Genomic DNA, 21,415 nt, shown 5'->3' with positions numbered 1-21,415 from the left:
TGGAAGAAACAAATAGTATGAAACACCCTAACCCACAGTGCTACACAGAGGCGTTGAAGCGCAGCAGAAATACATTAAATTGAATATAGTTACTTAAAAGGTCATGTGACATTTCAGATACGTCATTTTCACTGAAAATAGCGAAAACATGAGCTACTTGTCCTTAATTTTTTGGAGAAAATATAACTAACACAAAAGGATAGTAATTTTTACAAACAAAAAGTGCTCAGACAAACAAAGATTACAAACGCTTTGTCACCTATGTTTGTCTGAGTAATTTTCATTATAAAAGTCAATTCATATATGTTTTGAAAAAGTATGAAAATTAGACCAAAATAATTTGTTAATATTCTATTTTTTATTAAAAAAAAATATATACATATACCCCTATAACATGTTAAAGTTGTGCTACATATTGTAGCGTAAACGATATTTGTTACGTAACCTGCAAAATATCTGTTATTTTTTACATAACAGAGACGTTTCATATTACGTAAAGATACGTAACATTTTGACCTAATGAGACGAAACAATGTAACCTATAGTATCTTTCTAATTTAATTTTTTTTTGTATATTAGATATCTATATACGATATATACATATATATATATATATATATATATATATATATATATATATATATATATATATATATATATATATATATATATATATATATATATATATATATATATAAATTCGTGAAGTTTTACGCTTGCATTGTTGACAAAAAAAAAAATGTTATTCAGCGTAATAAATTCCAGATATGAGACGTAATTAATATAGGTTTCAAATAAAGATTTCTTTAACGTTACGTTACGTCTTGAATTACAGTTTTTAAAAAATGCACTTTTGTAAGATTAAAAACAAAACAATTGAGACATAACCTTCCGAATTAAAACTTTATCATTTTTTACGTGAAAAATTGAAAAATTAAGAAAGTTAGCAATTTTTCAAAAAAATTTTTTAATTACAAACGTCTAAGCAAACACATTGTAAAATTCTGTAACTCATTAATGAGTTACGGTATTTAACAAAATTGTTTTATTAACAATATTTTTATTAACAATATTCAGTATTGTGGTTTATCCTCCTCCGGCTAATTGCCATATAGAGGCCACATACCCGGGCCAGCGAAGACAAGTTTAGCAAACAAAAGAGCATCACCCGTTTCGCTGACCAAGATTAAGTGAGTTTAGGAGGTACGGCGAAAGTTACAGCAAAAATTAGCAGAAGTCGAGTTAAAAAGAAAGCCTAGTAAAGGCGGCCACATAATTGCACTAGAAGCTAGAATGTGTAATTCATACTATATTTAGGTTACCTAATTAATGTAAGAGTATAAACGCGGTCACCATTGCTGATGACGTTCGTTTATACTTAATATTAACAATATTGGTATTGTAGTTTTTTTTTCCTTCGGCTATTTGCTACACAGAGGTCATATTACTAAGGCACGCAAATACGAGTCAGCTCACAAAAGAGCATCTTAACCCGCTTTGCAGACCAAGAGTAAGTGATTTCGAGAAGAAGAAGAATTAGAGTGTTAAAAGAAGTCGAGTTAGAAAGATAGCATTGAGAAAGCGGATATATATTGCACTAGATTTTAGAATGTGCAATTCATACTATATACTATAATAATATATACTAGAAATAATTAGGTATATATACTATAATAATTAGGTACAATACATACTATAATAATTAGGTTACCTAGTTAATGTATTAGTATAAACGCGGTCATCATTGCTGATGTCGTTTGTTTATACTTATTATATAAGATTAACAATATTGTAAACGCTTTAATACGTGTGTCAAAAACTTTTGCAATAAAAAAAAGTTTTTTCAAAAAACTAACCGACGAGTTAGTGAGTTTTAAAAAAAAAATTTTAAAGATAAAAAAAACCTATTTAATAATAAAACCTATGAAGCTTTAAAAAAAAGCAATGTAAAATATAAAAAAAGTACTTTTAAAAATATAAAGTAACTTAAGGCACTTAAGCAATCTTAGGTACACGAGCAATCTAATTATTTGTTTGATTACTTTTAAAAGTGTAACCCGCGGCGATCTATGGTTGGAAGTGAAACATGAATTCTTGAAATATTTTTGCGAAATGTCATTTTTTTAAGCCTTGATTTAAAAATAACTTTTATAAGTTCACTCCTAAATTCTTTACGTTAAATTTCTATGAATGATTTGATCGTAAACACGATGTTTATAATTATTTTTATTAAAAGCAAAAATGTATAAATATCCTTTTTTCAGGAAATTAAGATAAAAAGCAAAAACAAAATGCATATTGATATAATAAAGGAATTTTTAAAACAATTTTTTTTATAAAACAAGAAAATATCTCAGATCTCCCAATTTACAGACATTAGGCCTGTTTATAATAAAATAAATATTTTCCAATTCCAATTTCTCAAAAGTAATTCTTAAATTAAATTAAAAATCCGATTTTGGTAAAACACTGAAACAAAAAAAAACAATACATTAAACTTAAATCAAGAATTGATGTATTTACTTTTTAAAATGCTAAATATGAACACCTAATATTTCTTATTCCTTCCGTCAAAAGGATTTTGTGTGGAATTATACATCATATAAGAACTTCAAAAGATATCTATGGTGTGCCAAAGTCAATTGCAAGTCAAATGGTGGCATGAAGTTAATAATCAACCCTTCAATTAACACTGCTCCCTAAAATAATAAAGAATTTTTTAGTATATTTTTTTACGTTTTTCAAACTTCCAAAATGCCTAAAATTAAAAAAGTTAAAAAATCAAGCCATTTTGTACCCGTTATCTTTGATTAGAAGCAATAAAGTACTTATATTGTGCTGAATCTTTGTCAGGCTTAGGTCCAAAATCAACTCTTGTATGTTCTCCATATTCTTGCATATCGTTCTTTCGATAATGGATGTCCAGTCTAAAAAACTTGCAAGGATTGCAAATTAATGTTTGATTTCAGGAGGGTTTAACACTAACTTACTTTATAAAACTAAGTTCTGGAACCAAAAATAAGATCACATTAAAATGTACATTTTTTTAACCATTAATACACACTGATAATCCAGATTTGTCAAATCTGTGAATAGTTTTTTTCATATAACTTGATATTCTAATGAATTTCATTCCTACGCCAAAGTGAAGCCATATTCAATATTGCAAAAGAAGTTTTTTCATTTAAATAACGACTAGCAGCACGAATATTGTTTCCAGTGTTACGTATGATTAAAGTTTATTTATGTAAAACTTTTCATAAAGAGTTTTATACTTCAGAATCAATAAATCTCTAATTAGCAGTTGTTTTTCAATTAGGAAAAACTCAAATTATTTGTAAAGTGGTTGGATAGGATAAGTTTTTGTAGTTTTTTAAATAACTTCACGACAAAATGTTGGATAAATGCAGAAACATCTTTTTTGTACATTGTTATCACTCATAATTATTCCTTCATATAAAGGTTTTCCATTAGATTTGTTAATATTTTAAAATACAAATGATTCTTCTCCCAAATCTGAAACAAAATTTCTTTTAGCTGAATGCCAATCAAGTGCTTCTGTATTCCATGCATCACAATAAAATTTTTCATTAAAGTTTACTATTACTATTACTATTTATATTCACTATTTCAATATTAAAACATTCCATGTTTTAATATTGAAATAAGTTTAAATTTAAGAGTTAACAATTTTTTTTTTTGCAGTAATATTATATACTAAAATCAACATTTTCCTTGCCTACACTGAAGTATTACACAGAACAGAAAAAATAGAAAAAAATATTTATTAAAAAAAAAAACTGAATAAATATGTTTAGATAAAATGCATAAATAAATACTTAGAAATATAATCACAAAAAATATTTTGGTTTTCTCTAAATTTAAGGAGATAAACCATATAATTTAAGCTAGAGATTGACAAATATATTCTTATGTTGCATCAAACATAAAAGCATAAAAATAAAATACTCTGGCGGAATACAAAGATACAAGAATATGAAGTACACGAATACTATAAATAATAATATGGAGTACACAATAATAGTAATAATATCTCAATTGCTTATACTTAAAAAAAGTTTAAAGCAAAATCAAAAAACGAAAAAAAACAACAACAACCAAGAAGTAAAAGCTCTTTTACAATAAAAATAAAATAAAAGATAATACTACCTAATATTAAAAGTTAAAGAGTGTATCCTTGTTACTAATTGTAACCAATTGAAGCGTAACGTAGCATTAAAATGTAAAAGAGGATATATATATATATATATATATATATATACATATATATGTATATATATATGCATGTATACTTATATGTATATATACACATATATATATATATATACACATATATATATACATACATGTATATATATATACATATATATATACATATATATATATATATATATATATATATATATATATATATATATATATATATATATATATATATATATATATATATATATATATATATTGTAATAATATGTAATCATATATAGCAGCAGGGATAGAAAAGACTTGTCAAGACCATTACAATAATGGTTTTCATAAAACTGGAATTTATCAAATCAGCCCAAATGGTTCAGTATTTGTGACTGTATGTGAGATGGACAAAGTTGAACAACAAAATCCTAAAGGTAATTTTACTCGTGGAACTTGAATTTTATGCATGTTTATATTATCTTATATATAATATATACATATAACTTTAAATGTAATTTTGCTTTACATCGTAATTTTACGTCCTTATAGTAAATATATAACGATGATAATTATTTATTTTACATAAAATGAATAATTTTTTTTAGTAACAAATCCATTATGCTATTCACTAAAACCAAATTCGCAGCTATTTTTTACCAATTCAGTATCTTATTGTGTTGTAACATGTGCAAATCGCTCTGGAATTGATACTATGTTTTTTTCTCATAATACTGGTTGTTTCTGTGGACACAAACTTAGTCCGTCACAGCCTTACACTCAATGGGATTATTGCACTATTGGTAATCTATTTTTGTTCTTTTTTAGTATAAATTTCACTTTAGTATTTTTAATAATTCTTTTTGATAAATATCATTAATAAAATTAAACCAACATTATTAGCCAAACAAAAATTATACTGAAATTTATTGAGTAAACTGGTGTAATAAAAAGCTTTTTAGCTTAAAATTAATGACTAGCTGCAAGAGTTTGATGCTGTTAGATATTAGATGATAACGTAGGAATTGAGAATGACAAGGCTCAAATTAAGACTGAGGTAATGCTTATAATGTTTTAGCATTTTTTAATTTTGCTTGATCATATTTTTTCAAACTAAGTGAAAATAAACCAGTGTTTTGAAATCTTGCACTATCTTTTATCCATTATTTGCACTTATATAAATGCATCTTTGAAGGTTATATGCTTTACTTGTTAAATAAAACTTTCGTTTTTAAATTTTTGAAATTTATAGCTGCAAGTCTTTCAAATAATTTACACCAAACTTATTCAATACAATAATATACGTCTAAACTACTCAATTTATGTAAACCAAACTATTGACCTGGAATGTCTACTTAATTTATTATTCTGAATAATTTTTGATATGAATACTTTAGTGTTTCTTTTCTATTCAACCTGATTTGTTATAAGTTTGTTATAAATTTATTGTTTTTTGGTCTCTTTATACACTAGTTTTTTTTTGATGTGGTATTGATTTGTAAAATATGAATCGCGGCAAAATGGAACTGACAGCATTGACACAAATACTGACAGTGTGCTTAATCAATACACAGTGGATTTAGCATTAGGTCTTCAAGTTATGTGCTTTTTGATTTGATCATCCGAAAATCCAGTTTAGTCAAAATTAAAAAACTTCACAAAGTGTTAAAATTTGATTCAAGAGTTTGGATTTGAAGTATATATTTCAAAAATTTAACAAAAGAAAGTTTCATTTAATATGTAAAGCATTTTACCTTTAAAGATGCTTTTATATAAGTACAAATAATAGCAAGGTTTCAGAACACTAGTTTATTTCCATTTTGCTTGAAAAAATATGATCAATCAAAATTAAAAATGCTAAAACATTTTAAGCACTATCTCAGTATTCTTGGTTGTTTTAAATTAGAATAATTTATTATTTTATTTAAGAATAAACTCCGAGCAATAAACTATTGCCTACCACTCTGATTCTTAGTTTATGAATCCATAGTTTTATGAAACCTTAGTACCATTCATGTTTTAGTGTACTACTTGATGAAAATTGAAGACTTTGATTTGTAGATAACAAATAACCTCTTACTACTGTGATGGCTGTCTGTCCGTTTCTCATTTAGCTGAACTGATAAGTAGTGAAAAAAGAATAAATTCAAACGCTGTACAGAGCTTGATTACTTTACCTCAACTTTTTTTGTTTTAGCTTTAAATATTTGTAAAAAAAATTAGTAACTAACTTGTTTTTAGGGATCGATTTTTTATATGATTTTCCTGAGTTTTGTAAACTATTATATGCATTATGTAAATACGTTAAATTTGAAATTTTTACGCTTACAAGAGCAACATTTTAAAAACTATAGTCTTACAAACACAACACAGATTGTAAGAATTTAATCAATTCTCTCCCCCCACCCCTCACCCCCTTCCTCTCCCGTCATCTCAATTTACATTTTAATTATACTAAAATAGAATACTTAATGTAGTTTATAATTTAAAAGTTATCCTTCAACTTTCTTCTAACTTTCAACAAACGTCTCATTTTTTCTGGAACTAGTTTTTACATAGTTCAATCTTTAAAATAGTGGTTTTGATTAACTTGTATCATATCAGAGAAAAATAATAACCTCCTCAACTTTTCAAAAAATCTGAAATTTGCTGGAAAATGCCAAAATAAAGTTAGCCGTAATATTTTTCTATTTAGCTAAAGTCTTCACAGGTAAGTTTTTTGATTAGCTTTTATTGGGTACAATCAATAGCCAATCAATAAACAGTGAAGATCTTTACTCTATCTTGCATAACTGATGCCCTTTAAGTGTAAATATTTTGAAGCGTAAAAGTAGAATTAAAAATAGCACTTAAGTTATATTAAATAATAAATCAGTATAAAGAAGAAGTGAAAGTACATATGAAACACAAGTACACTAATTTATTTATCTCTGGTTCACTTAACTCAAAACAGTATTATAATCATTATTAGCAATATTGTAGTCACAATTAGTTCTATTCTTTATAAATAGAATATTTATTTAGCATATACATCTTGTTATTTATCACAAATCTCAAGCACAAGGTTCTCTTTTTTGTCCAGAAAGCAATATGGCTGCCAGACATGCTTCAAACAATAAATATAATGGCAGTTTAATTTTGACTTGTTCTATTATTAAATTTAACTATTTTATTCTGTACTTTTAATTAAAACGGTTAAGAAACTTGCTGGATGCAATAAAAGAAATAATAAAAGTTTGTAATGGTTTTACGGAGACATGCAAGGATCTTACAGTTGTTATTGAAATTTTATGCTATGTTTTCAACAAAGTTGATGTTTTGCTTTTGAAATAATAATTCAGACTGTTTCTCGCCTCTTTACTGTAGAAAAATTTGATATAGCACTTACAAACCTTTTTTCAATAAATCTTGTTTGAATCCAAGCGTTTCTCGAAATATATAGGTCTAGATAAAAAAATAAAAAACGTCCATGACACCTGTAGACTAATGCTTGATATTACTTTTGCCAACGATGCTACCAATATAAAATGTCTTGAATTCCATGCAAAAGACTTAGCACGTGTTTTCTTTGTGGACACTGGTCACAAAAATCATAAAACTTAGGGTTATTTAAAAAAAATCAAAATACCATATCTCCTTCTATGTTATATAAAAGAGATGAATGTTATTATCAACTGACCGTATCTCCTTTGACCAATCAGATTATCCAAGACTTTGTTTACGCTGTTAAACAACTCCTAAAACTGTACTTGTTATCAATGAAATGGCATACCATGAAACCACTGATAAAGTCTCTCAAAGGTGCAAATATAAATATAGAGTTCTCTAAATTATGAAATCACGAATAGTTTAGACTAGTCAAAGCTTACTACTTAGTTTTATATATTTAATATATTATAATTGCTAATGTTATTATTGTTATTATTATTATTAATATTATTATTATTATTATTATTATTATTATATATATATATATATATATATATATATATATATATATATATATATATACATATATATATATATATATATATATATATATATATATATATATATATATATATAAATATATAAATATATATATTCAATTCTAGAACTAAATTTTTATTATTTATTATTTGTATAGTGTTTGCATCGACCTTCGCAAGCAAAGAATTATCTTTTGCAATCTTTTTTGTTTTATGCTTTTCAAAACTGCATTAAAATATTTAAAAAAATAATTTACCACGAAGGTAGATTTTGATTTGTCAAATTTTAATCAAAAGATTTATCTTTGTTTCCACTATAATATAAAACTTATGTAAGCATATTAAATCCTATTGAATTATAATAGTGTAAACAGCTGTTGATGTGTGAATCGCCTGGCGGTCCATCGATAATTTTAAATTTTCCTGAACATCTATAGAGGTTCAAGAAAACATTATATATTTTCTGAAATAGAAGTAATTTCTAAAATTGATACTTCAAACCATTTGTCATTTGCATTAATAGATCGGTTAAAAAATAATTTTGAATAATGGGTAAATAGCGAACAAGTTATAATGATATGAAGATCCTAAATATTTTGTTTGATGATAGTGATGTAGATAGCAATATTGATATTGATCTTGATAACTCTAGTGATTCTGAAAGTATTTTAGATTATGTGAATGAAGAACTACCACCCTTATCTGAAGATTTACCAGTTCAAAATTTAGTTTTACCTTCACCATCCATCACAAATACTCCTAAAAATCAAAATTTTGGCAATGATATTTCTTTATGTAAGGAGAAAACAGATAATGACCTGATTATCTGAAACTGAAGAAGAAATTTATGGGGAATCATCTAGTGATATAAGTATAGAATCTAATGGTGAAAAAGAATGTTGTGAAACTCAACAACTATCTTATAATGTTTCAAAGGCCCAGAAGCGTGTGAGAACCAGAGGTGGAAGTAGAAATGTAAGTGGGTTACATTCTTTTTATCGTGTTACTCTAGATTGAGGTGCTTGTTATAATCTACAACCTAACCGAGACCAAATTAGGGTTTCTTCTTGGTGTTCGATCACATTAACAGCTCATTAATCGTGTTGTTCCTGATCAAACAGAATTACAGTTAAAATGGAAGCATGTTGATGCTGATAATGAGGAAAAATCTAATGACACTTTTTCATTCATTTTCACTGAAAGTCTAAATGTTGGAATCGAAGGAGACAGTATTCTTGACTTTTTTGAAGCTTAATTAACATATCCTATTTTAGAATATATTGCTTCTGAAAGTAACCAATGCTGCAAAGATTTTTTGAGTAAAAACTCTTAAAAGGCCAATAGTTCTTACCTCAAGAATTGAAAAGCTATTACAGTAGTTGAAATAAAAACATTTTTTGGTCTAACTATATTAATGGGTATTAAACATAAACCAAATTTGAACACTTTTTGGTCCACCGATGATCCATAATGGACGAAACCATGTCTCAAAACCGTTTCAAAGTTATCCTAAAATTTCTTCATTTCAATAACAATATTGAACTTAAATCATAATCTTAATGAACCTAATAGAGATTGATTGCATAAGGTAAGACCATTCCTCAATATGACCAGAGAGCGTTGTCGAAAAGTTTCCAGTCCAGGACAACTCTTGAGTATTGATGAAATCATTGCTCTTTTCAAGGGCAGATTGCATTTTCGTCATTATATAAAGACAAAAAGAGCACGATTTGGAATAAAAGTATATGAGTTGACTACAACTAATGGTATTACACTTGATTTCCTAGTGTACTGTGGTACTGGGATGAATGATGATAACAAAAGTTCTACAACGCCTCCAAACCAACGTATACCAATAGAGCTGATGGGACCATTTCTAAATAAAGGTTGTAAAGTTTTTACTGATAACTACTATACAATACTATACAAGTTCTTCTCTTTCCAGCTTCCTCTTGTCCAAGAAGACTTATATTCGTGGAACTATTTGCATATACCAAAAACACTACAGCAAAGAGATACTAAATGAGCAACTTGCAAAAGGAAATGCTGTTTTTCACAAAACCCACAACAAAAACAATAAAATGTTAGCCTGAAAATATCGTGCAACTAAAGACAAATTGGGTAACAAACAAAAAGTTGTATACATGCAGTATAAATTTTTTAGTATAAATTTTCATGTTTCGACCGTTACTGGATTGTGATATGATGACAGCATGTAACATGCTGTCATCATATCACAATCCTATAACGGTCGAAACATGAAAATTTATTCAAGATGGTTACATTATACTCAAACCATCAATGGTCAAGTCATACAGTATGCATTTGGGTGCTGTTGACCGGGTAGGCCAGCAATTACATGGGATTCTGGCTCTTCAAAAATCCTATACATAGTACAAGAATTTAGCATTTTGTCTAATTCTTCAATGAGCTTTAAATTCACAAAAGATTTTTTTCTTTTTTTTTTTAAACATTTTTGCTTCCGACAAGGTTGCATGCAATTTTTTATCACGACAAGAATAAATGGTAGTATCATCAGCAAACAATGCCACCTTAGATGTGAGAATATCTAGAACATCGTTAATGTAAATTAAAAAGAATATAGGGCCAAGGATAGAACCTTGTGAAACCACTAAAGTTACAGAATAAGAAGAAGAGTGCTGTCCATTGAGGACAACTTTTATACTACGATTAGCATGGAAGGATTCAATAACCTTAAAGATGTTGCCAGATACACCATAAGAAGAAAGCTTATGAAGAAGACCAGTTTGCCAAACTTTATCAAAAGCTTCAGAATTGCAAGAGTGATGGGTTTAAAATCTCCATCTTTATCTAATGCAAGATAAAACCTATCAGTTATTACTGTTAGCAAATTTGCTGTAGAATGAGAAGATCGAAATCCATATTTATGGTTAGAAAGTAAGTTATTAGATTCAAGATGAGAAATTTAGTGTTTGTTATTTAACGATTCAAAAACCTTGCTTATGATAAGAAGAAGACTAATGGGACGGTAGTTAGAAAAATCCGATCGCTCTGCAGAATTTTTGAAGATAGGAATAACAGATGCTGCTTTCCAGCAGGCTGGAAAACAAGATTCTGATAAGCACTTGTTGAATGGTTTTGAGAATATAGACGACAGCACCGGAGAACGCTTCTGCAAAACAACATCATATATTTTGTCCGGGCCACAGGCTGTAAAAGAGACTAGGTAGGAAATTACTTTAGATACAGAAGCTGAGTGATACGAATGTCAAGCAATGAATCAACCTGTTTGTTGGCAATATCAAGTAGAACGCAAGTAGTGGAATCAAGAGATGATATTAATGAAAAGTTTTTAGAAAACAATTAGGCTTTGTCTTTAAGGTGAGGTGACAAAGTCTGAACCATACTAGAGAGGTGGAATTAAAGATTTGCACTTGTTACTAATGCTATTAAAGATTCTCCAGAAGTCAAAGAGTCTCATTTTTGTGATGAGATACGAGATTTCATGACCTGAGAATAGCGGGCTTTGGCATAGGACAAAATCTTTTTACAATGGTTTCTAGTAGTAATAAACAGACGTCTGTTTTCTGGAAATTTGTTTTGCTCATAAATATGGAAGTAAGGGTTTCGATTGGCAGCAGCACAGTGTGAGGAAAACAATTGAGGAGAGTGAGGCTTGACCTGGAATTGTCAAGAGTAAGAAGCTCATTTGTCGACAGGAAGGTAAAAGATATCTACCCAAGGGCCATAACGTAAAAATCACGGAAAGAATCCCAGTCAGCTTAGTTGAAGTTGTCAGATGTACTATAATAAGGGGATTCAGGTGATAAAGAAAAATGAGATATTAGTTTTAGAGAGATCAAACTGTGATCAGAAGCAGCTAAGGGTAAATGTGGAGAAACTGAGCAATGACTAGGATCAGAAACAAGACATAAGTCGAGTAGAGAAGGTAAATTTGGGTTGTCTTGAAAGCGAAATGGAAAGTTGACTATTTGAGATAAGGATTGAGAAAGTCAAAAGTTGTGGGCTTTAATGCCTGCAGAATCATTGACACTAGAGCCAAGCCATTTAGAGTGGTGAGCATTAAAGTCACCGACAACAATTATATTAGCTGATGGATAAAGAGAGAGGGCTTGGCAATATGATCAGAAATAACATCAAAAAAAGTTCAGTCTTTAGATGAAGGAGAGCAATATAGAACAAAGAGAAAGGCGATTGAGTGAAGTGAAGTGTTGCTAAACAAAAGCATATAAAAGAATAGTCTTTGGATTCAAACCTAGTTTCACAACAAATAAGTGAATTCTTACGAATGTAAATGCCCAGTCCAAGCATGTAAATATTGGAGTCTTTACGAATTAATGGAAGATAACCATCAATACTAATGAGACAGCTGAACTCAAACTAGTCTCACAAAGAGCAAGTAGGTCTTGTGAACTTTGCAAGAGATAAGACTCAACAGAAGAAAAATTACTTTGAAGACCACAATTATTAGTGAATGATAGGTTTAGAGAACTTGGTGATGATGATGTATTTTTGTATTTTTGTTCTTGGTGATGATGATAGTTTTTTGTAATTATTTATTTTTAAATTTGATTAAAGAACTTGACTCAAAGCATAGATAGTACGCAGAACACTATTTAATAGCCCAAGCCATTGGCTCATTACTATTAATAAACTCTAAGCAATAAGAAAGGGCTCCAAATTTGGCCTCCGCAATGCACACCAAAAGTACAAACAGGGACACCATCCATGCGCAACAAAACACTATTATTTCTTTGGTATTTTTGCAGCTGTTGATGGAATCAGCCTTTCTGAGAGCTATCACACAGTTTGGGAAACCTGGTTACCAGCCGGCCTCAGAAACATAAAACTAAGTTTTAGAGCTTTACCCTCATCAGGAGATAATAGAATGAGTTGCCTAGTCATAAAAATAGAGACACAAGCAAAACCCATGCATTGAGTCAAGAAGATCCATCATTCAACATCATAAATTGGAAAAAATGTATAAAAAATGCATCTGTGCAAACCTAATAGATGAAGAAGGGGTGCAAGGCTGGTCAACATATAGGATCTTTTTACCCCTTAAGTCTTTGCTAAAGAGGCCTTCTACGAGACAGTAGCCGGATGCATTTAACATCTGCCCAAGATGAGTATTTTTATCGAGACACCATCTCTAGCCTTTTTTCAATCAAGAGCCTTAAGCCAGAGGGTGTTTTAAGTTGGAGTTGGCATCTCCTAGCCTTACACGCATAGTACTGACAAGCACATTTTACACTTTTTATACGCATAGTACTGACAGTATTTTTATAAGCATAGTACTGACAGGCACATTTCACACTTGGATTTTTTGCTGAGTAACATAAAGCTGATATTTTCACTTACTCCTAAGATACCTAACAACCCCTGTCTTGTTTTTTGAGAGGATTTTGATACAGTTACTAGCAGATACTTTTCTTCAATATTGCCACCAGGCAACGCAGGCTATTATGATAGGCACAACAAAAGATGACGTGTTTTTTATGCAAAAGAGAAACTGACCGCCAAAGGACATCCCTTGAAAACTATTTTTGTTTATAATTTTTGTCCATTAAAACCCGGGTTATATCCTGATGAGTGTTTTCAAATTTATCATAATGCTTTAAACTATTCCTAAAAAGGTATTATGCATATGTTTTCTCAAGCCAAATGTGTATACATTTTATTTAAGGGAAATTTCCAATTTGTAAGTGCCCTGACTGTAATAATAATTCTATATTTGTTTTTCTCACCCGCTTTGTAAATATCTTTACTCAATATATATACATTTGCAAATACCCCCGAGGGTATAATAAACATTATAAACGTTATACACAATGTAATAAATGACACACCCACAACGTTCCTTCTGTCGCAACACAACAATAGTTTATATATAATACAGTTATTTACACTAATTACAACACCCCTTGATCTCTGTATCACAAAGTCCGCATACTTATTCAGAAACCTCCACACTCGCATCGATCTTCGGAGATTCAGGTTATCCGCAATGGGTTCTTCTGATTCTCTAATAGACAAGTCAGCTACAATGGGAGCAGGACGGACGTCCGACACGTGTCTCGGCAATCCATTGATTTCTACCGAAACTCCTCGTCCTTCATCTGAGACTCTTCCTCTGTTCCATTCGCTTGTGCATTTTGAGTCAGGTGGTTTTACAAATACTTCTTGTCCTTGTGTATAGTTGTGGAGAACTTCCACGTTAGTATTGGCAGAAATTGTGTGTAGTTTCCACTCGTAGGAAAATATAGCTTTGTATGGGAGCGATGTTTCCTCGCCATTCTTTCTGGGAGCTATGTTATACCAATATACCATTTTTAACGGGTCTTTGCCACTTCTGGCTGCCATGCACTTGATTGTGCGATGATGACGATCAACAATTCTATTTCCAGATGGCCTGTAAGCGTAACGAAACAGGATGGACACTCGCCATTCTGCGCATAATTCACCAACGAGTTTTGAGCGAAAAGTCTTGCTGTTGTCAAGTAGAACTTGTCATGGAGGTCCTCATTATCGGAATATTTCTTCTTAATGGATGCACACTGTGGTTTCTCTCTCGTTCTGTTGCCTTCTCCAGATTGCAGACTTGCTCTTTTTTCCACAGTCAATAATAGACAAATAAATCTCTGATTTGTAGTAGGCTATGTCAATAGTCAAACGATCCCAGCTCTTTCCAACTTCAAGATTTTCTTCTTCCCATTTAATTGGCGCAGGATCCACCAATAAACATCTTTCGCAACTTTTCACGACTGATTCAACGTCTTTTCTGCAAACTTTCTCCTTATATGTCTTATATTATTCTCCGGATATGTCTGTTTCATCAAATAAAGTGTTCGATTGACTCCAAAGTGATGAAGATTATGAAATGACTTCACATCAGGTGGTACAATATTTTCTGTCATTGCAGAATGGTTTGAATGCAGCCAGTTTTGTGGTACCCTTGTAAGAGCATCGGCTTTGTTTTCTGCTGATTTTACCAGGAAAAGTTATAATTTTATATTGCACTCCTTCACAAGGTCTTCAATTAACGACAACCGGCGACGAACAAGTGGTTCTCCAAGACCGTGTACTCGAACGGGTTTGTCACCGATAATTAAGGAGCTCAACCAACCGACAACAGTAGCCGAATTACACTTTATGTTAATACATTTGAATCCCCATTTTGTTGCTAGATTAATTCCTTTTATCACGGCTTCTAACTATGCAAGATTAATCTGAGCCGTATTATCTTGTTTCCTCAACCACAAACAGTCTTCTACTACTTCCCCAGCCACTTCCAAAACTATGCCAACAGCTAAACTGCTTGCATCGCACCATTCTGTTGCTTCAGAAATGTTTTTGACGTTCCATGACCCATGAACGGGATCTTCTTTTAAAAAGGATAATACCTTTTTTAAGATTTTAGTCATTATTCTGGGCGCCATATTTAAACCAAAACCCAATCTTGTTAGACAGTAACGCTGCACTTCATGTTCCACAACTTGATATTTCCATAATGCTTCGTCGACACGAATTTGCAGGTAGGCTTTCTATAAGTCGATTATCTCAGGATTTTCTCCCAACATTAACATATACGCAGAGAGTTGGTGGTTTTAAATTTTGTGGGAAATCGCTCCCACTAAAACAGGTGCCTTCCCTTCCATATTTTTTGAGTTCGTACACTTTTTATAGCAATGCAGGGCCAGGCGATTGTCCATTCCACACACATAAAGCATCTCTTCTTGTCAATTTCTTCGCTACAATTTCGACTGATATGTCCATCCTCGCCGCAACGGTAGCAAGTTATGGTCTTTTTTCCGCGTCCTTGAGGAACCTGCCTTGGACTGATGGCAACAGGATTCACGCAACTAACAAAACCTGATTCTTTACGACGTAAAATTACCAAAGTTTTTAATTTTTCAGCGATCTGGTACAGCGACATTGTTGATATTGAGCATGTGGTTTGCAGCTGTTTTCTTGCTTCGTCAGGTAACCCGAGAATGAATGCGCACCTTATCCACTCTCTGCTTACGTGAGATGATTTTAGCTTGCTCAGCCTCGTTAATTCTGCGAGATATACGTCAACAGACTCGTTCTCTTTAAGACGGCAATTTACAAATTCTTCGTATGCTGTTAGCGGAGAAGCAGAGAAGGCAGTAGTCAGTGCATTTTTCACTTCGTTGTAGTCTTCTTTTATTTCATCACCAAGACCTTGATAAACGGCAAACGCTCCGCCAGAGAGAAATAAGGGGAACACCACATGCAACTTGTCAACTTTTGAAGTTTTGCTACCAGTTCCAATTTCTGCATCCATTCTGAAAATTCACCCGAACCATCGTATTGCGACACCAAACCTGCAAACTTTATCACGATACTCATTGCCGAAATAGCTTGTAATATTAATTCTATATTTATTTTTCTCACCCGCTTTGTAAATATCTTTACCCAATATATATATATTTGCATTAAATTCCATGATCACTCTCAATGATTTCCAATATATCATAAATCATATAACCTGTGGAAAAGCAGCAGACCACTTTAGGCTTTAGTTAGGCATTTTCTTTATGGTAGCCCAAATTACTTTAACATATTATCTTTTTGTTTTTCCTACATGCTTTCCCATGATGATGCTTCACACTCTGTTATATCTCTTATGGCTTAAAATAAGAATGGTAACATCTCTGATTCTTCAAATTATCATCCCATTGCTTTGGTAACAACTTTCTCAATGATTCTGGAACATAATTTTGTCTCACGTGTTAATGAAAATTTTATTGGTATTCCCAATAAATTTAGTTTAAGAAATTTATAGTACATTGATTTCTGTTTTTATTTTAAAAGATATTTGTATTATAAATTATTTATCAATAATAAATTTTATCTATTACATGGCTAAAATATGCATATAGCATTCATTGATCCTAGTAAGTCTTTTGATAAAGTACGCTTTGAGGCACTATTCACAAAACTTTCTAAAATAATCTTTGTAGTAAATATACGCTTACTCATTGTCTGGTATGCTAGTCAAACAGCACAGATCTCTAGGAATGGCATATTATCATAATATCAAAACGTTTACCTTTAGTATAATGTATATATATATAAATATATATATATATATATATATATATATATATATATATATATATATATATATATATATATATATATATATATATATATATATATAAATTAGTAGATAATCACTTAACGAAATTTTTCTCATTTAACACTGTTTTTCATCATTAAAGACTCATCAAAAATCTCCAGAAAAAGATCACCAGTATATATATATATATATAAATATATATATATATATATATATATATATATATATATATATATATATATATATATATACATAATATATATATATATATATATATATATATATATATATATATATATACATATATATATATATATATATATGTTAATAAATAAATATATATATATTAATAAATATATATATATATATATTTATATATATATATATATATATATATATATAAATTTATTAATGACATTCCAATAGGCTGCTGCTTGGATCCCTCTCTCATCAACCATCGTCTTTATGCTTATGGTATTGTGTAAACCGTCAGACAAAGGTATCCAGAACTTACTTATGCTCTTGGTATGCTGTGAAACACATTATAGCTTGTAACAATATTGGGTCTCAAGTAATGTTTTTTAAAAGTTATGAACACTTTATATATAGCTCTTGCCTAATATTAGCTAAAAATGTCCTCACATACACGACAAAATATAAATACCTAAGTCATTTGATCTCAAACGATATGCAGGATGATATTTGAAAGCAAGTACGCTCTATCTATGCTAAAGCTAACCTTATCCGTAGAAAGTTCAGCAAAACAGAAATATTAACGAAGATCATGTGATTTAATTTCTTTTATAGTCCAATTTACGGATTTCATTTATGGTACGTCCTGCAAAAAGACTCATTCTATTGTCTATGTGTTACATGTAATAATGCACTTCGCTTGATATTCAATAAGCCACCATGGAACACTGCTATTAAACTATTTGTAATACATGGTGCTCATTACTTAATGTTGTGTAATTAGTAAGCAACAACATTCATCATTGTTGCTACAGAACAGTGAGAACCTCATCATTAAAGCTTTTGTTAACCCTGACAGTTTTTTAGAGACTCCATCGATGTTTACATGGAGAGCTGAGTTAAATTTATACAACTTTAAATTTTTTTCTTCTCTTTGGGTTTTGTTTGTATTCAAGTGCTTTTTTTATCATCTTCATTTTAGCCAACTGCATATACATTTTTGGCCTTGAGTCTGGCAATAAATTTTATTGGTTGATTGATTTATATTCCATTCATCATTGAATTAATATTCATTGCGTTTACCAGTTTAAAAATTTGACTGATTTAATTATGTCAACATTATTCTGTGTATCATAAATAACTTTCATAGTTATTGATATCATAACTTGAAGTATAAAAGATGTTTAAATCTTTATAAGTCTCTTTTATTAAACAGAAATTTTTCTCAGCATCAAAACTCATCAGCATGTTTAGGATTGAAAATCTAGAAATTAAAGCTGCAAGTAGAAATAAATGTAAGTTGGCTTGGAATTGTACATAGTAACTTTTGCTGCAATCTAAAATGGCCTCCACCTTTTCCTGCGGCTGCTTAGTGAGACCTATTACTTTGTGCACAGTGAGACATAATACTTTATTATGCCCTGTGTAATATATACTATATATATCGCTTCTCGGCCTAATGGTTAAGATCAAGGGTAGTATTTGTTCTTATTTGTTACGGACCACCTTTCACTTGATTACTTGGTGCATATATATATATATATATATATATATATATATATATATATATATATATATATATATATATATATATATATATATATATATATATATATATATATATATACTTATGTATGTATAAATATACATATGTATATATTATCAAAATTTTTTTTGAAACTTATGTTTACTGTTTGTCTAGTATCGGACTTTAGTATATATAGTTGAAAATATGAACACTTGCATATTTTGAGGCAAGGAATCCAATTAAATAACTTAAATCAGTTAAAAATACACTTAAAACCTTACATTCAAAACTTCAGCACAACTTAGCTGGGCCGAGTTTAGTTACAAAAATGACGATGTTGTTCGATTTTTTTTTTTAGATGCTACCCTGAAAAGTTTAGTTACAATTTTTAAAAATAAATGGAGAGTGGTCTTTTCTTACACAAAAAAAGAAAAATGATCAAGTTCACTTAAATTTATCACTTATAAAATAAAAGTTATAAAAAATCAAGGTAAAAAAAAGATGGTAATCTTTGGTAATTTATATATGGAATTATGGCGTTTATTATCTTTCCGAAATTTTGCCATCCACTCTGAGCTTATTGAAACCTTCTGCCCTTGTTTATTAAGTTTTGTTTTTATGAAAAAAGAAATTTTATCACAAAACTAAAAAGGAAAAGTTTCATTTATTATTTTCTTGTTTTTAAGACAGGTTCAGATCTTGAAAGTTACAAAATATTAACTTACTTGTAGAAATAAAATTAAAAATTCCTGCAACCGGTTTATTTAGACCCCCTTGTTCAATAGATCTGGAAAAAAACTTCCACCCGCTATTTATTCCCACCCCACTTTGAATTAAACACTTGAGTTAAAATTGATGACTTGATTGTTATGGAACTTTTATTTCTGTTTTCTTGGTAATTATATAAAAACTGATTCAAAATTTAAAAATCCTTATAAAATTTAACTTTAGGCAAAAACATTTGGTCAGTGAGAGATGGTTTTGGTAACATTGTTGAGTTTTTTTATTCCAAATAATGATGTCCATTAAATTAAACGAATATATTACTAAAACTAATAAACTTTAATTAGTAGAGCAATAAATTTTTTGATTTTTAGTTATTTTTGTTTCTTAGGTTTCTTATATGTTTTTCACAAGTTTTTTGTTTATCTTCTAGTTTATTGTCTTTTAATAAATGTGAAAATGTTTCATATGTAATAAAAAAGTTTTTCTGTTTATAAAAAAGAAAAATTTAATAAAGGAGAGGAAGGAAAAAAGCCTAAATAAGCACAGAGTGGGTGTGAAACTTAATAAACACCCACTTCTGCAAAATAGTCACCTAAAATTGCCACTTTTTTTTTCCTTGGTTTTTCATAGTTACTGTTTTGTAAATAATAAATTCAAGTAGATTTGACATGTTTTGTAGTATTGGCCATGTTTTTTTTTCTGTTTAAGAAAAAACCACTTTTCAATTCACCATAAAAACTCTTGCTAAACTATATAAAACATCTTAAAAATAATCTAAATGGGGAAGGGTGGTCAAGCAACTATAGGAAGCCTTTTGGAAAATTAAAGGCCGTTTTGCAAAATTATATAGTGCCATTTTGTTTCTTTTTTGGTGATATCTAGTGGAAAGATTTTTAAAATATTGAGGCCCTAATATATGGTTTTGGGAAGATGGGCCTCCAACCCACTAGCCACGGCACTGTATATTATATTAGTTGTTTGTTTCAGATTAGTTTATACTATTTAAAAACAACCTTTAATTGTAAAACTCTTTTCAAAGTATATAAAGTAATTAGTTGACAAAAGTGCATTTAATTATTTAGTTTATCGGTACTCTTACTGAAAGCATAGAGTTAGGCTAAGCAAGATTTTATGAAGGTATTGTTTAAAAGTAACAAATATAAAACGACTTTTAAAACATAAATTTTTGTGCATAATACAATCCATCATCAGCAAAGATTTTCCCCCAGTCTGTACTGGAGTAGTCGTAGGTGAGGAAAAAGTTCTAAAAAAGGTGTAATTTATAAAAGATGACATGGAGACCATGTTTAACAAGTTAAACTATTATTATGTAGCTAAGGAGTGCAGTCTTTTTGGATTATTTTTCAGCTTTTATAATTATTTTGATCAAAACTTACATTTGGGTGCTCCAAAAAAAATTATGTCACTCATAGCCGCCCAAATTGGTAAAAAAAAAATAATTTTTACAAATTTTTGATTAGTGATCCTGAGGTGTTTCAAAGCTTTTGAACATGTGCCAGCTTTTTGGTCATAAATACAAATAGTTTACATAATAAGATAAAACCCTAAACATAGTCTTAGAATTAAATATAAAGTTAATCATATGTACAAAAATTCGCATTTATTTTGCATTTAATGATTTATTTTAATTAAAATAATATTGTTTTGGTCAATTTTTTGACC

At 29.7% G+C, this 21,415-nt stretch overlaps 1 protein-coding gene and 1 pseudogene across 1 annotated transcript in view; both read left to right on the top strand.

The window, feature by feature from the left end:
* Positions 1-21,415, top strand: part of LOC105847086 (uncharacterized) — a 116,092-nt gene that overhangs the window by 16,957 nt on the left and 77,720 nt on the right. Inside the window, exons 3-4 of the mRNA XM_065796200.1 lie at positions 4,509-4,646; positions 4,818-5,012. Coding sequence (XP_065652272.1) covers positions 4,509-4,646; positions 4,818-5,012 — 333 coding nt within the window. The remainder of the gene's footprint in view (positions 1-4,508; positions 4,647-4,817; positions 5,013-21,415) is intronic.
* LOC136079904 (U2 spliceosomal RNA) lies at positions 18,922-19,043 on the top strand (annotated as a pseudogene).

This window comes from Hydra vulgaris, chromosome 04 (assembly GCF_038396675.1).
Source record: "Hydra vulgaris chromosome 04, alternate assembly HydraT2T_AEP".
Lineage (NCBI taxonomy): Eukaryota > Metazoa > Cnidaria > Hydrozoa > Anthoathecata > Hydridae > Hydra > Hydra vulgaris.
The sequence above is the reverse complement of the archived record's forward strand: the minus strand, read 5'-3'. Positions and strand labels throughout refer to the sequence as shown.